The 20,315-nt window shown below is 43.5% G+C and overlaps 1 protein-coding gene and 1 non-coding gene across 2 annotated transcripts in view; one reads left to right on the top strand and one right to left on the bottom strand.

Moving 5' to 3' along the window:
• NT5DC3 (5'-nucleotidase domain containing 3) overlaps positions 1-19,429 on the bottom strand; it is a 71,197-nt gene extending 51,768 nt beyond the window's left edge. The window contains exon 1 of the mRNA XM_070454037.1: positions 19,117-19,429. Within this exon, the coding sequence (XP_070310138.1) occupies positions 19,117-19,318 (202 nt within the window). The 5' untranslated portion in view covers positions 19,319-19,429. The remainder of the gene's footprint in view (positions 1-19,116) is intronic.
• LOC139030747 (U6 spliceosomal RNA) lies at positions 6,198-6,304 on the top strand. Its single transcript, XR_011483149.1, has one exon. It is a non-coding gene; the product is annotated as a U6 spliceosomal RNA (small nuclear RNA).
• Positions 19,430-20,315: the final 886 nt, after the last annotated feature.

Raw genomic sequence — 20,315 nt, 5'->3', positions numbered from 1 at the left:
ATAACCAACAAATCATAGAAGAAATCAAAAAAGAAATCAAAATATGCATAGAAATGAATGAAAATGAAAACACAACAACCCAAAACTATGGGACACTGTAAAAGCAGTGATAAGGGGAAGATTCATAGCATTACAGGCCTACCTCAAGAAACAAGAAAAAAGTCAAATAAATAACCTAACTCTACACCTAAAGCAACTAGAGAAGGAAGAAATGAAGAACACCAGGGTTAGTAGAAGGAAAGAAATCTTAAAAATTAGGGCAGAAATAAATGCAAAAGAAACTAAAGAGACCATAGCAAAAATCAACAAAGCTAAAAGCTGGTTTTTTGAAAAAATAAACAAAATTGACAAACCATTAGCAAGACTCATTAAGAAACAAAGGGAGAAGAACCAAATTAACAAAATTAGAAACGAAAATGGAGAGATCACAACAGACAACACTGAAATGCAAAGGATCATAAGAGACTACTACCAGCAGCTCTATGCCAATAAAATGGACAACTTGGAAGAAATGGACAAGTTCTTAGAGAAGTATAACTTTCCAAAACTGAACCAGGAAGAAATAGAAGATCTTAACAAACCCATCAAAGCACAGAAATCTAAACTGTAATCAGAAATCTTCCAGCAAACAAAAGCCCAGGACCAGATGGCTTCACAGCTGAATTCTACCAAAAATTTAGAGAAGAGCTAACATCTATCTTACTCAAACTCTTCCAGAAAATTACAGAAGAAGGTAAACTTCCAAACTCATTCTATGAGGCCACCATCACCCTAATTCCAGAACCAGACAAAGATGCCACAAAAAAAGAAAACTACAGGCCAATATCACTGATGAACATAGATGCAAAAATCCTTAACAAAATTCTAGCAAACAGAATCCAACAACATATTAAAAAAATCATACATCATGACCAAGTGGGCTTTATCCCAGGAATGCAAGGATTCTTTAATATCTGCAAATCAATCAATGTAATACACCACATTAACCAATTGAAAGATAAAAACCATATGATTATCTCAATAGATGCAGAGAAAGCCTTTGACAAAACTCAACATCCATTTATGATTAAAACTCTCCAGGAAGCAGGAATAGAAGGAACATACCTCAACATAATAAAAGCTATATATGACAAACCCACAGCAAGCATCACCCTCAATGGTGAAAAATTGAAAGCATTTCCCCTGAAATCAGGAACAAGACAAGGGTGCCCACTCTCACCACTACTATTCAACATAGTTTTGGAAGTTTTGGCCACAGCAATCAGGGCAGAAAAAGAAGTAAAAGGAATCCAGATAGGAAAAGAAGAAGTGAAACTCTCTCTGTTTGCAGATGACATGATCCTCTACATAAAAAACCCTAAAGACTCTACCAGAAAATTACTAGAGCTAATCAACGAATACAGTAAAGTTGCAGGATATAAAATTAACACACAGAAATCTCTTGCATCCCTATACACTAACAATGAGAAAACAGAAAGAGAAATTAAGGAAACAATACCATTCACCATTGCAACAAAAAGAATAAAATACTTAGGAGTATATCTACCTAAAGAAACAAAAGACCTATACATAGAAAACTATAAAACACTGATGAAAGAAATCAAAGAGGACACAAACAGATGGAGAAATATACCGTGTTCATGGATTGGAAGAATCAATATTGTCAAAATGGCTATACTACCCAAAGCAATCTATAGATTCAATGCAATCCCTATCAAGCTACCAACGGTATTTTTCACAGAACTAGAACAAATAATTTCACAATTTGTATGGAAATACAAAAAACCTCGAATAGCCAAAGTAACCTTGAGAAAGAAGAATGGAACTGGAGGAATCAACCTGCCTGACTTCAGACTCTACTACAAAGCCACAGTCATCAAGACAGTATGGTACTGGCACAAAGACAGAAATATAGATCAATGGAACAGAATAGAAAGCCCAGAGATAAATCCACGAACCTATGGTCACCTTATCTTCGACAAAGGAGGCAAGGATATACAATGGAAAAAAGACAACCTCTTTAACAAGTGGTGCTGGGGAAACTGGTCAACCACCTGTAAAAGAATGAAACTAGAACACTTTCTAACACCATACACAAAAATAAACTCAAAATGGATTAAAGATCTAAACGTAAGACCAGAAACTATAAAACTACTAGAGGAGAACATAGGCAAAACACTCTCCGACATAAATCACAGCAGGATCCTCTATGACCCACATCCCAGAATTTTAGAAACAAAAGCAAAAATAAACAAATGGGACCTAATGAAACTTAAAAGCTTTTGCACAACAAAGGAAACTATAAGCAAGGTGAAAAGACAGCCCTCAGATTGGGAGAAAATAATAGCAAATGAAGCAACAGACAAAGGATTAATCTCAAAAATATACAAGCAACTCCTCCAGCTCAACTCCAGAAAAATAAATGACCCAATCCAAAAATGGGCCAAAGAACTAAACAGACATTTCTCCAAGGAAGACATACAGATGGCTAACAAACACATGAAAAGATGCTCAACATCACTCATCAGAGAAGTGCAAATCAAAACCACAATGAGGTACCATTATACGCCAGTCAGGATGGCTGCTATCCAAAAGTCTACAAGCAATAAATGCTGGAGAGGGTGTGGAGAAAAGGGAACCCTCTTACACTGTTGGTGGGAATGCAAATTAGTACAGCCACTATGGAAAACAGTGTGGAGATTTCTTAAAAAGCTGGAAATAGAACTGCCATATGACCCAGCAATCCCACTTCTGGGCATACACACCAGAGAAACCAGATCTGAAAGAGACACGTGCACCCCAATGTTCATCGCAGCACTGTTTATAATAGCCAGGACATGGAAGCAACCTAGATGCCCATCAGCAGACGAATGGATGAGGAAGCTGTGGGACATATACACCATGGAATATTACTCAGCCATTAAAAAGAATTCATTTGAATCAGTTCTAATGAGATGGATGAAACTGGAGCCCATTATACAGAGTGAAGTAAGCCAGAAAGATAAAGACCATTACAGTATACTAACACATATATATGGAATTTAGAAAGATGGTAACAATAACCCTATATGCAAAACAGAAAAGAGACTCAGATGTATAGAACAGACTTGTGGACTCTGTGGGAGAAGGCGCGGGTGGGATGTTTCAAGAGAACAGCATCGAAACATGTATATTATCTAGGGTGAAACAGATCACCAGCCCAGGTTGGATGCATGAGACAACTGCTCGGACCTGGTGCACTGGGAAGACCCAGAGGGATCAGGTGGAGAGGGAAGTGGGAGGGGGGACCGGGATGGGGAATACATGTAAATCCATGGCTAATTCATTTCAATGTATGACAAAAACCACTGCAATGTTGTAAAGTAATTAGCCTCCAACTAATAAAAATAAATGGAAAATAAATAAATAAATAAATAAATCAGTTTGACTCAGGGTTTTTTTTTTTTTTTTTTTAAGTATTGCTTGTAGTTGAAGGACTCCTAACTAAAGGTTCATTTCAAGGATATTCAGGTTCTCAAACTTCTTACTGCCTACAAATTTCAACTTTTAACGTGGCATCAAAGGCAATCCCTACTTAGACTTTTATCCATGTTCCCAATCTGAAATCCTCCTTCATATGCCCTATTTTCAACAAGATGGACCATCTACTAATCTGTGTTTTCCAGAACATACTGTAACTGAACACCAGCTTGAATAATATTCTCTCTCTTTGCCTAACTAAACAAACGCTGCTAAGCTGTATGAGAAGGATGTTGAGTAAGATTCTCTTTCACGCTGTGCTGTAAAACAAACACCATGTGAATGAGTTATGGTGTTTTTAACCATTAAAAAGGTAGGGAAAATATATGGATTACTATTTATTTCATCTAAGAACAGAACATAACTTCCCAATGTAAAAGCAATAGAACAAATCACAAAAGAAAAATATCAACAGATTTACAGTATAAAAATTTTAAACACCTATGTATCAAAAACAGAGAAGGGTTATATTAGACAAGAAGACAAACAGCAGCAGACTAATATCCTCAGGGTAAAAAGAAGTCATACAAATCCAAAAAATGAAAAGATAGAGTCTCTCTCTTACAGGAAAGGAAATTATGGAAACGCAGACATAGAGAACAGACTCATGGACATGGGCGGTGGGGAGGAAGGAGCAGGTAAGACAAATGGAGAGTCGCATGGAAGCATGTACAGCAACACATGTAAAACAGACAGTCAGCGGGAATTTGCTGTTGACTCAGGAAACTCAAACCAGGGCTCTGACAGTCTACAAGGTGGCAAAGGGTGGGAGGTGGGCGGGAGGTCCAAGAGGGAGGGGGCACGTGTACGGCCATGGCTAATTCATGTCGGTGCATGGCAGAGAACAAACCAAACTGTAAAGCAATTATCCTTCAATTAAAAATAAATAAAAATTTTTAAAAGGAAACAAAATGGCTTATAAACATAAATGCTCAACCATTCCAATTATTTTTTAAAGAGCAAATTAAAACAATTGGATAGTGATGAGCCGCACTCTCTGAAAAGGGATTACAAATGGTTTTAGTGTCTTTACCTCAACATTTTTTTTCTATAATAAGCATGTGTTACTTGGTTAAGAAACAAAAAGAGGATGCAACTTTTCTCTGATAAGAATGCAGTGGTATTTCTGTTGCTGCTGCTGTTGTTATTTGTATGCGGTTTCTTTTTGTTTTTAATGATGGAACACAGAGTGGGTACTGGTGCTAAGACTAGGTAGCCTCACTCCTTGCTGTTTAAAGAATATAAGCTGGTTCGACCTTTCTGGAAAGAAGGCTGGCGATAAGTACCAAGAGCCTTTTAAAAATATTCATACTCTTTGACCTAGTAATTCTCCTTCTAGGAATACATGCTAAGGACATATTCAGAGATACTGATAAAGATTTATATGAAAGATTTCACTGCAAGTTATATTAAAAAGCAAAACCTGGAAGAAAACATGCTCTACTTGGAGGCCCAAACATATACATCTCAGACACCTGAACTCAGGAACCAAATATGGCAACAGGAAAATGTTCAAAGAGAAAAGCTGAAATGCATTTGAAAATCCTTGAAGTTCAATTTTTTTGTAATGCAAAAACCACAACCCCAGAGACATTAAGATGATATTTTTCTTTAACTAATTACTTTTTCTTTTTGGAATATGCCCTAGACATCAAGCTGTTCTCCTAAAAAAAAAATTTAACAAAAAAGAATATAAAGATATGAAGTCTCTTAGGAAGAAAAGGAAAAAGCAAAATGGGAAAAAGAAACAGCTTTTTTCATGGAGAATTTTATAGCTTAAAAAAACAACATAAGAAAAGTCTCCATTTTTCCTCACTTACAGTCAGTCTTCCAAATCCTTAAGTTCCACCTTCACAAATTCAACCAAATGCACATAGAAAATGTCCCCAAAAGAAAAAATTCCAGAAAGTCCCAAAAAGCAAAACTTGAATTTGCCACATGTCAGAAACTTCATACTGTAGCCTTTATACTGTATTCACAACTATTTACACAGCATTTACATTGTATTTACAAATACTGACATAGGATTTATATTTATTAAGTATTACAAATAACCCAGAGATGATTTAATGCATATGTTACAATGTGCCAGGTACCATATGGACTTCCATGGTGGCCCAGTGGTAAAGAATCCGCCTGCCAATGCAGAAGACCCAGATTCAATCCCTGGGTCAGGAAGATCCCCTGGAAGAGGAAATGACAACCCACCCCAGTATTCTTGCCTAGAGAATCTCATGGACAGAGGAGTCTATCAGGCCAAGTCCATGGGGTTGCAAAAGAGTCTGACCCGACTTAGCAACTAAACACCAGGCTCCATATGAAGCATATACATGGACCCCCACTTAACATGAGACACTAGTTATTATCCTCACTTTACAGGAGGAAAATGAAGATGAAACAAGATTACCAGCTTGGGGTCATAATTCATTGCTTGCAACATATCTCTACACTTCTCCATTGACAAAAGTGAGGGCAAATTTTAAATATTTGCTTTCTCAAATCTTAACTTCAGTTTATATTTCATAATACTCCTACATTTCATGAATATTCATAAATATTCAAAATCAATTATGAATTAGTTCATATTTACTTAACATAGCTTCAAATTCTTTTAATGTTCACAGGTAGATTGAAAACAAGGGTTCAAAATTTCTTTTAAAACTATACATACAGATTGAGTGCTCACTTTGGCAGCACATATACTAAAATTGGAACGATACAGAGAAGACTAGCATGGCCCATGTGCAAGGATGACATGCAAATTCGTGAAGCGTTTCATATTTTTAGAAATTGTGAAATACACACAGTGGAAGATTACTCAGCCATGAAAAAGAATGAAATCTTACCATTTGTGACAAATGAAAAGACCTTGAGGGCATTATGCTTAGTAAAATAAGTGAGACAAGGAAAGACAAATACTAACGATATTTCTTGTACGTAGAATCTATAAATAAATACATACACCCAAACTCATAGATACAGAGAACAGATTTGGTGGTGGCCAGAGGTGGGATCGGGGTAGATGGGAGAAATGGGTGAATTGCTTTTGTTTTTTAGTTTAAATAAACTGAATTTTAAAAACAGGAAAAAAAAAAAAAAAGACACTACATACAGATTGAAAACACATTTTAAAAAGTGAAGGAACTTTCTGTTTCTAACGTGAAGCAGTATTTACATCTCCCCCAAATGTTTCCACAAATGAACTCAAAGTTCTATACCCAAATTATAAACCCTTAAACTTCTCATTTACAAATGCCAATTAAAAACAAGAAAAAGGCAACCCCCATGATAGGTGATTTTCTCTTAGCAAACCACCACATTACAACTTCCTTCTGACAAGTAAGACTTGGGCAAAGGCCAGTCAGTTCTGCCACTGACAATTTCACATTCTCTGAAAAATGTTAATTTGTCCTGGTGTAACTAATATGTTAGGGAACAATATGACCATAACACAAGTTTCACAAGTATCTTTAGAATATAGTTTCCTGTCAACAAATGTTACTTGATATGTGTCCACTTAATGTACTTTCTGTTGATGCTCTGGCCACCTGATGCGAAGAGCTGACTCATTTGAAAAGACCCTGATGCTGGGGAAGATTGAAGGCGGCAGGAGGAGAAGGGGATGACAGAAGATGAGATGGTTGGATGGCATCACCGACTCAATGGACATGAGTCTGAGTAAGCTCCAGGAGTTGGTGGTGGACAGGGAGGGCTGGCGTGCTGCAGTCCATACGGTCACAAAGAGTCAGACACGACTGAGCATCTGAACTGAACTGTTGATAATTACAGTCAGAGAAATAAAATTGCATGGCAAGTATGACCTGCAATCAGACAATTCATAAGAGCACAATACTATTAGACTTTAGAGATTTAAAAACAACCATTTTTATACAGATGGTCAACAGGCATTTGAAAAGATGCTCAACATCGCTAATATTGGAGACATACAAATCAAAACTACAGCGAGGTACCACCTCACACTGGTCAGAACAACCATCATCAAAAAGTCTACAAGTAACAAATGCTGGAGAGGGTGTGGAGAAAAGGGAACCCTCCTATCCTGTTGGTGCGAATGTAAGTTGGCACCATAACTATGGAAAAGGGTATGGAGGTTCCTTAGAAAACTAAAAAAAGATTTACCTTATGATCCAGCAAACTCACTCACGGGCATATATCCAGAAAAAAACAAAAACTATAATTCAAAAAGATACATGTACCCCTCTGTTCACGGCAGCACTATTCACAACAGCCAAGACATGGAAAACAACCTAAATGTCCCCAGACAGATGAATGGATAAATGAGATGTGGTACCTATATATAAAGAAATACTACTTGGCCATAAAAAAGAACAAAATAATGCCACTTGCAGCAACTTGGATCCAACTAGAGATTACTAAGTATGTGAGAAAGACAAATACCATATGATATCACTTACACATAGAATCTAAAACACAACACAAACAAATCTATTCACAAAACAGAAACAGACTCACAGACACAGGGAACAGACTGGTGGTTGTGGTGGGGGGGCGCGGGGGGGGAGGGACGGATGGAGCGGGAGGTCAGGGTTAGCAGATGGTTACAGTAACAAGGTCCTGCAGTAAGGAGAGGGAACTGCATTAAATATCCTATGATAAACAATAATGGAAAAGAATATTTTAGAAAAAGAATGTATATATGTATAATATATTCCCCCCACCTTTCTGAATCCCACTTCTCCCTCTGTCCCCTGCTATTCTTCTGGTCTGAATAATTTCTTGTACAGCAGAAACCTTATAAAACAACTACACTTCAACTTAAAAAATTTTTAATAAAATAAGAAGTGAAAACAACTATCTTTTGCCAGAAACCGTTTTCTCCAGTATCTCCACTAACCATTCAGCTGCGCATCACTTTTACTTCTGCAACAGCCCAATAAAAAGATGCCAACACGAAACAGTGCCGCAGGCATCCTTCCCACTGTGAAGGTGAACATCTATGGGGTTCCCTGCCCAGCGAGCCCTAACCCTTAGCTAAGCAATGTCCCTTCCACCTCTAAACACACCCCAACCCTCCAGCCGCAGCTATTCAGACTAAAACACTGGACTTGTGCTGGGCCACGTCTAGGGTCCCACCTCCAGGAGTTGGGGGTACTTGCCACAAGCCAGGCTAAACCAGAGTCCTTCCCTTGTTTCTGTCTTTACTATACAGCTTTTTTTTTTTTTTTTTTTTTTTTGGCCCCGCAGCTTATGAGATCGGAGAAGGCAATGACACTCCACTCTAGTACTCTTGCCTGGAAAATCCCATGGACAGAGGAGCCTGGTGGGCTGCCGTCCATGGGGTCGCTAAGAGTCGGACACGACTGAGCGACTTCACTTTCACTTTTCACTTTCATGCATTGGAGAAGGAAATGGCAACCACTCCAATGTTCCTGCCTGGAGAATCCCAGGGACGGGGGAGCCTGGTGGGCTGCCGTCTGTGGGGTCGCACAGAGTCGGACACGACTGAGGCGACTTAGCAGCAGCAGCTTATGAGATCTTAGTCCCCTGATCAGGGACTGAGCCTGGGCCCCGATGGTGGAGCACAGAGCACTAACCACTAGGCTGCCAGGGAATTCCCTGTCTTAACTATATACCTTTACTGAGTCAGAAATGAAATGAAATAAACTGGACAGAGCATACAGTGTGCTGAGGCTTGACACACACAGACAACAATGACGCTGTCACCAAAACAAAGATAATAAGTGTATAACCAACATCCCCGAACATTTCCCCCCACCTTTCTGAATCCCCCTTCTCCCTCTGTTCCCTGCTACTCTTCTTCTGGTCAGATTCGCCTGCATTTTCTAGAACTTTATATAATGGGATCACCCAGTATGTAACATGTTTGTAAAGTAGTTCTCTCACTTACTAAGCACTCAGGAATTTTTTAATAAGCACTTACTCCACACCTGCTATGTGCCAGACTCTGTACAGGACATTGTGTGGGAATATTAAAAAATAATAATAAAGCGCAAGTTCTGTAGTAAGCAACATCCCAGGCAGAGGTGGGAGACCAGGAAATATCACGCTGATGGGTAGAGACGAGGAACTTAACATGAGGCTGGGCGGGCCTGCAGAGGGGGCAGTTCAGAAGTCTTTCTACAGCCATCTATTCATCTCAGAAGAAGCTTTCATTTTTCCATGACTTTAGGTATTTTGCAGTATCTCCAGGGGAAAGTGATTCATGACAAATAGAATTAATCATCTGAATAATTAATAATACACATGACATTTATACTACTCCCACCAGAATTTACACCTTATTACTTTGTAAGTAATATCTGTAATTCTGATGGCTCCATAGATAGCCATCATGCTTCCTAAAGTCCCAAATATAAAATTATATGCAATGGTACTTGAAATAAAATGATATAGAGTAACAATTTAATGATAATATAATATTCAAAGTCATTTAATTAAAAAAAACTGTTCAAAAGAAAAGTACAAGTGTTTCAAGGGAAAATTTAGGAAAAAAAATATTAATCATATAAAAAGATCAAATACTAGGCAAGCTATCATGAAATTTTCATCAAAGCACAGAGGAAATACAAGAAAGTAATTATCAGTGCCTCCCATATGCCATGCATTGCTTCTCTCCAGTCAAACCACACGTGGCCTCTTGCGGTCAGGACCAAGGATCAACAAGGGATATCAAGAAATTCGAGTACATGTGAACAAGTGTCCCAAATAATTAAGTCAAAGGGGAGGGCTAGGGTGATGCACGATCACCATCTTCCCACTTAAGCAGCGATCATATGGAAGGGGAACTGGAGTTACATACTCTCTGTGACTCAGGCCATCCAAAATAAATACTGGCAGCGTTGGGATCACATGGCAAACTCAAGCGGATGCCAGGTGGCCACCAGCAAGGGCTACGGAAAAGGGACTTCTTCTCGAAGCAGAGGCCTGGACTCCATGACCTCCAGAAGGCCCTCCGGCTCTCTGCTATCTTAGGAACTCTTTCCTACCTGCAGATGTGAAAATGATGCGACATGTTTCTCCCTTAAGCCCTTTGACTACTTTTTCCTGTAGCCAAGGATCATTAATACCACACACCTAAACAAAAGATTTCTTAAGACTGTATCATGCTGTTTCTAAGATGCAAGAAAGGTATAAAACTAAAACAAACAACACCCATGTCCCCTGACCGCCTTGTGCGGTGTGTGCTCACTCAGTCATGTCCAGCTCTTTGCAAACCCGTGGACTGTAGCCCGCCAGGCTCCTCTGTCCATAGAATTCTCTAGGCGAGAATACTGGAGTGGGTGGCCACTCCCTTCTAGAGGGGATCTTCCTGACCCAGGGATCAAACCCGCGTCAAGACATTATTTACCTTTGTTGCTCATTCTCTCATTAGAGTAGAGTTTCCCAGAGGCATAACAGACCTGTGACACCGCAGCAGACTGAACACAGTAACACAGATATTCCAGTTGTCCTCTGTTAGGCCCCCTGCAGCTCAGGAAATAAACCATCTAAGCCCTCACCTGCATTCTCCTCCTGCCAAGGAGGTAACCACTACCCTGAATTAGGTGCTTATCATCCTTTTTCCATTTCTTTAGACTTTGACCACATACATGTGTACCCCTACAAGTACCTCTTAGGTCTTTCCAAACCTTTTATAATTAGTATTCATCTGCAACTTGCTTTTTTTTCCACTCAGTCTTATTTTTGGGAGACTCATCCATATTGATAAATAAGCACAGCTTTAGTTCAGGAGTCAACATACATTTTCCCTGAAGGCTCAGTTAGTAAACTGTGTGGGCTGTGGAGTCATAAAGTCTCGGCTGTACCTGCGCAACTGTGTTATCACAACACAAAAGGAGCCAAAAAATACAGGGAAACAAATGCGTGCGGCTGTGTTCTGATACAACATAATACACAAAAACAGGAAGTGAGATTTGGTCCATGAACTATAATTTGCAGTTCTTCCCATAATTAACATTATTTCCTTTCAATGCCATTTCAACAGTTGTCTGATAGTCACACTTGCTGGTTTTCTTTGGTTCATATTTGCCCAAGACGTCTGATCCCATTTCATTAAACTTGAACTTCTTCTACATCTTTTTTCAGGGTGTATCTCTTGCGAACAGCATCAGGCTAGATTGTGCTTCTTACATCTGATCTGATAACCTGTTCATCTGAGATTATCATGATCACTGATATATTTGGAATTACGTCCACTAACATCTTTCATGATATTTGCTGCTTTTTCTCAGTTTCTTTCACCTCTTCTCCTGCTCTCTTTTGGACTGATTTCTGTATTGTCAATACGTGTTTAGATTTACTCACAGGTCAATCAATTCCTTTGTTCTTCCTTGGGGCCTGGTGTAAAGGTCTATTCATCCAGGAAGAGTTTATATTTGCTTCCATCAGGAATCCCAGGAGGCTATCACCCTGGGACCACTTTTAGTTAATTTCTCATCTTGAGAGTACATAAGCAGACCACCCAAGCAGAATAAATTCAAACTCAAACCCATGTGAGGACTAGCCTATGAGTACAAGGTGACGGGGAGAGTTTCAGGACACCCTCACCCACACAGGAGTAAGTCTAGAGCAGAAAGTAAGACTGACACATTTCCCTATTGTCTCTGCACGGAAGGCGGCCCTCTGTAGGTCCCAGATTTACTGAACAGTTTCAGCCCAGCAGCACAGAATTTACAGGCATCTCTGTACACATGTGTGTGTGCACACTCCCTCTCAGCAGGCACAGCCAATAAAACCTAACAAGTGCTCCCAAAACTGTTAACACCTTCAGGACTGCTCATCAATCTTCATCTTTAGTCCCTGTGATTCCTCTTCAGTTTCTCAGAGCTCAGCTGTACATGCAAATAACGTTCTTTGTATTTTTCATTTGCATGTCAGTGTCCCGCACCACACCCTGGCCGCTCAGTGGTAAAGAACCCACCTGCCAAAGCAGAAGATGCAGGTTAGATCCCCGGGTTGGGAAGATCCCCTGGAGTAGGAAATGGCAACCCACTCCAGTATTCTTGCCTGGGAAATCTCATTGACAGAGGAGCCTGGAGGACTATAGTCCACAGGGTCGCAAAAGAGTCAGACACAACTGACCACTGAACAACAGCAACATCCTGTAACAAAGGGTTCTGAGACTGCCAACAACACCTAGCCCACCAAACTGCCGAAGCCAGAGTCCAAAAGAACTGTAAAATGCAGAGCATGTCTCTCTTCGCACTTGTCTTCAAGAGCTCAACTAAGGATGAGTTTCCAAACCCAGCTTGTAATAGAGATTCCCTGGCTCCACGCATACTGAATCAGAATACCTGGGTCTAAGGCCTCAAAATCTCCATTTTTAACCGAGCTCCCAGATGATTCTGGTATGCCCATCCAGTCTGAGAACTACTGAAACAATAAATATGTTTAATTCTACTTACCTTCAAAGACTGGCAATAAAGTTATCTTTTTATCTCCATTTTGTATTTTATCTCCTTTCACCTCCTGAAGTATTCTTTAGAACCTCTATTTTGGACCATTACCTCCAAAAAGGGGGTTCTACGGTCACATTCACTTGGGAAGTTCTAAACCATCATCCTCCTTCTTGGAGAGTCATGTATTTTAAAGGCTCTGATTCACTAGCTCTGATAAGCCTATCTGTAAAGAAGCTCCTTTAACATACATTTTGCACATTTTTTTAACCACATCTCTCAGGAGATGGTGGAACCCAGTCTGAGAATCACTGGCCTAATTTTTCAATTATCTTACAGGTATCTCTTTAACCCACTGCAGTTCCTCCAGGGAAGGATTTGCATTTTGTGCTTATTCTATACACACTAAGCTTCCACCATTGAGCTACATACAAGTCCCCACTAAATATCAACCAAGAACTCTGAATAAATCCTTTGACACCCTGGAAGAGCTTCTTCTAACACTTTCTACTAATCCCCACATTTCTTTCCACAACTTAATATCCTTCATAGCCCTGGCCAAGCAGCGAAACATTCTAAAAACACCAAGCTCTGAGATGACCTCTGCAAGGCGAAAATCCACCAGGCTACCCAAGTGTACAGCTGGACTCACTTCTCTCCAAGGCGCAGGAACGTTCCATCCTGAACCTAACAGGAGAGGATAATTATCTGATCAGCACACAGGGAAGGCCAGGCTTGAGTTCAAAGAAGTCACCCACAACGTATAAATAACAGAAAATAACAGACCACACAAAAGTATATTCGTATCTTTAAATTATAGTCACAGCGATTTCTCAGACTTTCACCATTTTAGGACAAGGTTTCTCAATCTTGGCACTATTGACACCTGAAGCTGGATGATTCCTGGGGGAGGGGGTACTATACTTTGTAGGATGTTTAGCAGCATCTCTGGCCTCCACCCCCTCCCCCTGCCGCCGGAAGCCAACATCACCCTCTTTCTCCTAGCTGTGACAATTAGAAACGTCTCCTGATACTGCCAAACATCCACTGGGAGTCAAATCCCCCCTCCCTTGCTCCAGGTGAGAGCCATAATTCTATAAGAAATTTTTGCGAGCAGTAACCAATAAGGAAATAAATTAGCATTTCTTTTCCTAACAAAACAAAGAACCTTTTCTTCGAACTGAGTCTGACTTCAGATACATAACTATTACAGGTCCAGAGATCTCAAGTTTTAAAAAAAGGAACAAATTCTAAGTGAGGGACATTCTACCAGGTATGTGACCAGTATTCCTCAAAACTGTCAAGGTGATGGTAAAGAGGGAAACTGAGCCACTGTCACAGCCAAGAGGGGCCCACGGAGAATGATAAGTAAATGCAGTGTGCTATTCTGGATGGGATCCTAGAGGAGAAAAGGACACTCGGTTAAACATTAAGGAATTCTCAACCAAACAGGGACTTTGCTTAACACTGATACATACTGACAATGGATCGATACTGGTTAACTGTGACAAATGTACCCATTTTATGCCCAACTCAGGTGTGAGTTTTTCCCCAGGCCACCAGTGCGTGGACACAACAGGGTGTCCTACAACACAACTCACTTCTGACACCTCCTGCAGAGAGCGTCAGACCGTCCAGGTCAAAGGCTCAGTCCGACAAGACCGCCCCAGCCCAACCTCAGTCCCCAGTACTGGTGGCCACCTGCGCCTCTGACAGGCCGGCGGTAGACTGGAGGGTCCACTGACTTCCTCTTCAGGTTCAAGTAATTGACTAGAGTGGCTCACAGACCTCGGGGAAACCTTTTACTTTCTAGATCGCTGGTTTATTGTAAAGGGAGAGCCCGATGGGAGAGATGCACAGGGCAAAGTTCGTAGACAGCACAAGGGATTTCCACGTCCTCAATGGGTGTACCACTCTCCCCACATGAATCTCCATGGCAGTCCTGTAGGAATGAGCCCTTAACTTGGAGGATCTGACGCTCTCTCCAGCAGGGGTCAGGAGTGATCTGTGTGGAAGGACACTCAGATGTGTCCAAGAATAGGTGGCCTGGGGAAAAAATGCACATCTGAATTGGGTGCAGAATCCTTTAGATACATTTGTCACCCAGAAGCCCTCAGAACCCGTCCTTCTGGGTTTTTATGGAGATATTTATGGAGTCTTCATTACACGGGCAATGACTGAATCACTGGCCACTGGTGATCCATTCAATCTCCAGCCCCTCTCCCTCCCCGAGGAGTGAGGAGAACAGAAGACACAAGTTTTAAGTCTCCAATCACAGGGCTGCGTCCCCCTGGTAACCAGGCCCCCTCCTTGGTTGCCTAGGAATACTCCAAAAGTCACCTAATTAATATCACAAAGGATACCTTTATCCATCTGGGAACTTAGGAAATTCCAAGGTTTTAGAAGCTCTGTGCCATATTTCTGATTTTAAAAAATCACAATATCACCATCCCATAGTCAGGGAGTTTACAGAAACATGCAATTCTCCTGTAAATCTAAAACTGATCTAAACAACAGTCTTTTTTAATTTGGGGGGGAAAAGGAGGGTGGGAGAGAAAGAGTAAAACTAAGAGTAAAAATCATCTCCTCGAGCAGGCTTCATTCTGGGAGCCTCTTTAAAGAGAAGACACCTGAAGGGATTGTTCCAATTAAGGCAAGAGATCAAACACCAGAAAGCAATAATCAGGAAGGGAGAAAGTAGAACTTTGTCCTCTAGTAAACTGGCGAGGGGGGGAGCAGGGGGTTGGTGGGGGGTTTTTGTATGAACATCAGTATCTCCTCTGAGTCTTTACTCCGATACACACAGTGTCAAGCGTTTCCTGCATATCTCCTGGGGCCGGTTATTTATTAATAACGTCCCCAAGCTGAACGGCACTTATCTGTTTACCAACCTCCCCATCCATGCAAATCGGGTCCCCCTCCCTTGGCCCCGGCAGGGGCTCAGCCCCTGACGGTCCCTCCCACGCAGTCGTGTCCATCTATGAAATCAGTAGCTTTTAAGCCCACTGAAAGTGAAAAGTGAGAGTGAAGCTGCTCAGACGTGTCCGACTCCTTGCAACCCCATGGACTGTAGCCCACTGAATTTTCCAGGCAAGAGTACTGGAGTGGGTTGCCATTTCTTCTCCAGGGGATCTTCCTGACCCGGGCATCAAACCCGGGTCTCCCGCATTGCAGGAAAAGGCCTTACCTCTGAGCCACCAGGGAAGCCCTAAGCCCACTGCTACCTGCTTAATAAATGTCTGGTGAATACAAATGCTTGGTGAAGGAATGCAGGTTGGGCTCATGTACAGACTTCAGCTAAAGTGGTGGTGCAGACCCAGACAGGGTGAAGGAAGAAAGTCCCTGCGTCCTCTGTGGTAAGACAGGGACCATGTGGGCATGTGCTGGGAGGTGAAGACGGGACCCCAAATACTGATTCACAGACCTGTAACACTGAAAAAGCTCACATATTTACTCCAGCGGCCTCATTCTACAGAAAGAAGACTCTTAAAGAGAGTAGGTGGCTTGTTCAAGGCCACATGTGGTGTTCCACGAAGCAAAAGGAGACATAGACCCTAGTGCTAACTAGCCCATCTCCACAGCTTACTAAGCATGAGCAAGACTGAGTTATTTACTAACCAGCCACAAGAGCTACTATCCCGAGTGTCTGCCAAGCCTACTCTAAAACTCCCCGCTTTATTCCCACTACAGGATTCCTGGACTTCTCAGCTGCTAAAGAATCTGCCTGCTTTGCAGGAGACCTGGGTTCAATCCCTGGGTTGGGAAGATCCCCTAGAGAAGGCAACGGCTACCCCTCTAGTATTCTGGCTTAGAGAATTCCATGGACTGTATAGTCCAAGGGGTCGCAAAGAGTCAGACACGACTGAGTGACTTTCACTGGCAGATGAGAGCTGGAGGGTTGAGTGATAAAGATCGGACACTCAGGCTAGAGTTGGGCTTTGGTGTGGAATAATTCCAAGGGGCTCGGAGTAGGTCAGTTTGAGGAGATTTTGAGATTTGTTAGCTCTGGTGTTAAGTTCCTTTTCTCTGATCTCAGTTTTCCAAAGCAGATTCTTTACCAGATAAGCCACCAGGGAAGCCCAAGATACTGGAGTGGGGAGCCTATCCCTTCTCCAGCAGATCTCCCCAACCCAGGAATCAAACCGGGGTCTCCTGCAGGTGGATTTCTTACCAGCTGAGCTGCCAGGGAATTTCATTCACCAGGCACAGTTCTAAAAATCTTTCATGGTGGACCCACTCATGCCTCATCACAACCCTCTGATGTGGGTACAACCAGCATCCATCCCCATTTTACAGCTAAGGAAACCAGAGCTTTGTGATGTCCCAAGAGTCACAATCTACAGCAGCAAATCTTGTCTGTAAAATCGGAATGGCAAAAATTTTGCCTGTAATGTCATATAAAACACACAATCGCCATTCAACCAATGGCACTTAGAGAAATGAAAACATGTGTTCACACAAAAACCTGTACACAAAGGTTTACAGGAGCTTTATTTATCTGTCATGGTCAAAAACTAGGAGCAACCTTGTAGTGAACGGTTCTGTATCTTGACCCATGCTGAATACATGAACCTGCACAGGATAAAACTGTGTAGAACTAAATACACATTCATAAGTTCGAGTAAAACTAGGAGATCCTGAATAAGATCTGTGGGTTCTATCAGTGTCGATATACTGGTTGTGATGCTGTGCTGTTGTTTTGCAAAATGTTGCCAGTGGGAGAAACAGGTTAAAGGTTATGCTAGATCTCCCTGTATTAATTCTTACAACTGTACAGGATACAATTATCCCAACTGAAAATTTCAATTAAAAAGTCTTGCCTACCCATCAGGCTTGATGATCTCTTATATTCCTTTCACTTAAGATCTGCAATTCTCAATGTCTCAAAAGTCAGTCTTCTTGTCACCCACACCACCACAAAAATCAATGTAAAATTACACTCAGAGCAAAGGAAAACTAAGACAACAAACCCTATTTCACAGAATTTTGCACTGCTGATCACTTTGAGTTCCCTCAGAAAATTATTCCAATTGGTGAAAATAGCCTCTTGTGTTCTTTCATGACTTCTGGACAAAAGATGGAAAATGTGATTCTACAAAATGTTCTCCCCACTGAATATTTTCTCCCTCTCTCTCTCTGCCATCTCCACCAGCACACCCCCCCCCCCACCTCGCAACACACACACAAAATATGAGTACAAAAAATTCTATTCTAAATCCTCCCTGAAAAAGCAGCACGCATGGATTATCACTGGCCCTTTACACCAGTTCCCAAATGATGAGCTGCTACTGCAAGGCAGTGCAGGAAACAGGAGAATGGGTGTGGGGCTGAGATAGACTCGAGGTGAAGATCACACCTGGGCCAGGTTTCTTAAACTTGAGTCCGGCCTCTCTCATCTATAGGATGAGGATGTGACACCTCCTTCCTAGGTATGGGGAAAATTCCGGGACACAATTTATGTGTCTGATATTAGTATTTACTGGGTCCTCTTTCTATCCTCCCTATTTCCCTTACCAACAATCAAATCAAGCTCATTTTCTGGCCACAAAGAGGTCACGCCCTGGAATCCCCTCCTCGCTGAGGTTAGTAGATAACTCGGAACACTCCCAACCTGGACCCCTCTTATTACAAGTACAGCAAATCTTACCCTATCCTCTAAAACAAAGAGGAAGATAAATCAGCCTCCGGACCCTGGGCACCTGCCCAGCAGTCGGAAAACAGGGTAACCCGCCGCCTGCCGGACTCCGGCGGTTACTATTATTGCTGTTTATTAATAACAATACCTAACGATGCGTGGCGGTGACCGTCTCCCAGAAGATGGAACCCCGTGGAACCCCCCACCCCCTACCCCAGCCAGGAGCGTTCAAAGAGCTTTCGATGTGGATTTTTGGCTAGAAAATCCCAGGAATTTATAAAGAGGCTTTCCCGACAGGAGAAAGGCAAGAGTTGTAAAGTTTCTCTGCAGGAGCATTTTTCCGCGTTTCCCGGAATCGCACTGCAGAGGCGTTGTCGCCCGCGGTTGGGGTTGGGGACGACCGAGGGTGAGGATGGGGAGGGAGGTCTGGCGGTCAGCGGCGGACCTCGCGGGTCCGAGGGTGCCGGCTTCCCGGATGGCCGCGTGGGACGGGACCTGGCGCTCCAGCCCGGCGGAGAGGGGCCCCACACGTCCAGAGGGCTCGGGGGCCGCAGCCTCACTCACCTTCCGTGCTCCTCTTCGCCTCCCGGTAGCGCTCCCATAGGTAGCGCTTCATGTCCGGGGCGGTCCCAGGTGCTGTGCACATGGGCCGTGCGGGGCCCACGCGCGATCGCCCCCGGGTCGCAGTCCGGCAGCCATCCCGCAGGGCCGTCACTGCCCTTGCACCGGCTCCACGAGCCGCCGCTGCTACCGCCGCCGTGGCCATGCCTGCCGCCGCCCGGCCGCGAGTGGCGCCCCAGGGCCGGTGCTCGGCAGGCGCTCTGCCCGGCAGGCGGGCGGGTCCCTGCGTCTGAGCACGTGGCGGCGCGGCCCGCCCTTCGGCCGCCGCGGGGGCGGGGCCTGAGGTGGGGCGGAGTCCTGAAGGGGCGGGCCTGAGCCCTGGAGGGCCGGGCCGGGGCGGGGGCGGGGCCTGGGCGGGGCGGAGTCCTGGAGAGGCGGGGCGGGGCCTGGATGGGGAGTCCCGGGGCGGGACCTAATCCGCCGGGCACGGCAGCAGCTTCCATACAGTCGAGACCACGCGCGAAACATGCTACAGTCACTTCTTGATCGTGTGACGCGCAGAGGTGGCTGTGCGGTGGCATGAACGTCCCATCAGCCGAGGTCACATGAAATGGAGTGACTCTGCTGGCCCTGGACCACGAGTCGGGATCCCGGCGCCTCACGCCGACCTCGCAGCACCTTCCTCACCCGCTCTGTGACCGACCCTGGCTGTACGGACAGCGCGCCTCTGGCCCTGACTCCAGGAGGCGACCTCTCTGCATTAATGACCTCCACGGCCTGGACCTCCGCTGAATCGCGTGGACGGGTCTGGGAGGTCCCGCGTCCCTGGCTTGGATCCTTCCGGTCCCACCGAGAAGCCAGCATCTGGGCACAGGTCCCACGCGTAGGCCGATGTGCCTGAACGGCACCCCCACCCCACCCCCCACTGCATAGCCTGGCAGGCCAGTGCCCCCCGCCAAGATTTCTGGCTCGCGAGGGAAGCCCTCGGGACACTAGTCCCCCTGCTCCAGCCCACGCTCACACGACGCGGTGGACAAGGCTGCACCTGTTCTGTGCGTTACGGTTCCACCAAAGCCAAATAAACAGTAAACCTCACGACACGTTTCAGTGCCGACTGAATCAGACTTGGCCCCTGCGGGAAAGTCTGATGCGGCCCACCCGGAACCCGCCTGAGAATCCCTGAACTGCCACCCGGGGCTTCA

This window comes from Odocoileus virginianus, chromosome 23 (genome assembly GCF_023699985.2).
Source record: "Odocoileus virginianus isolate 20LAN1187 ecotype Illinois chromosome 23, Ovbor_1.2, whole genome shotgun sequence".
Lineage (NCBI taxonomy): Eukaryota > Metazoa > Chordata > Mammalia > Artiodactyla > Cervidae > Odocoileus > Odocoileus virginianus.
Note: the sequence above shows the minus strand (reverse complement) of the source record. Positions and strands in the feature narration are given on the sequence as shown.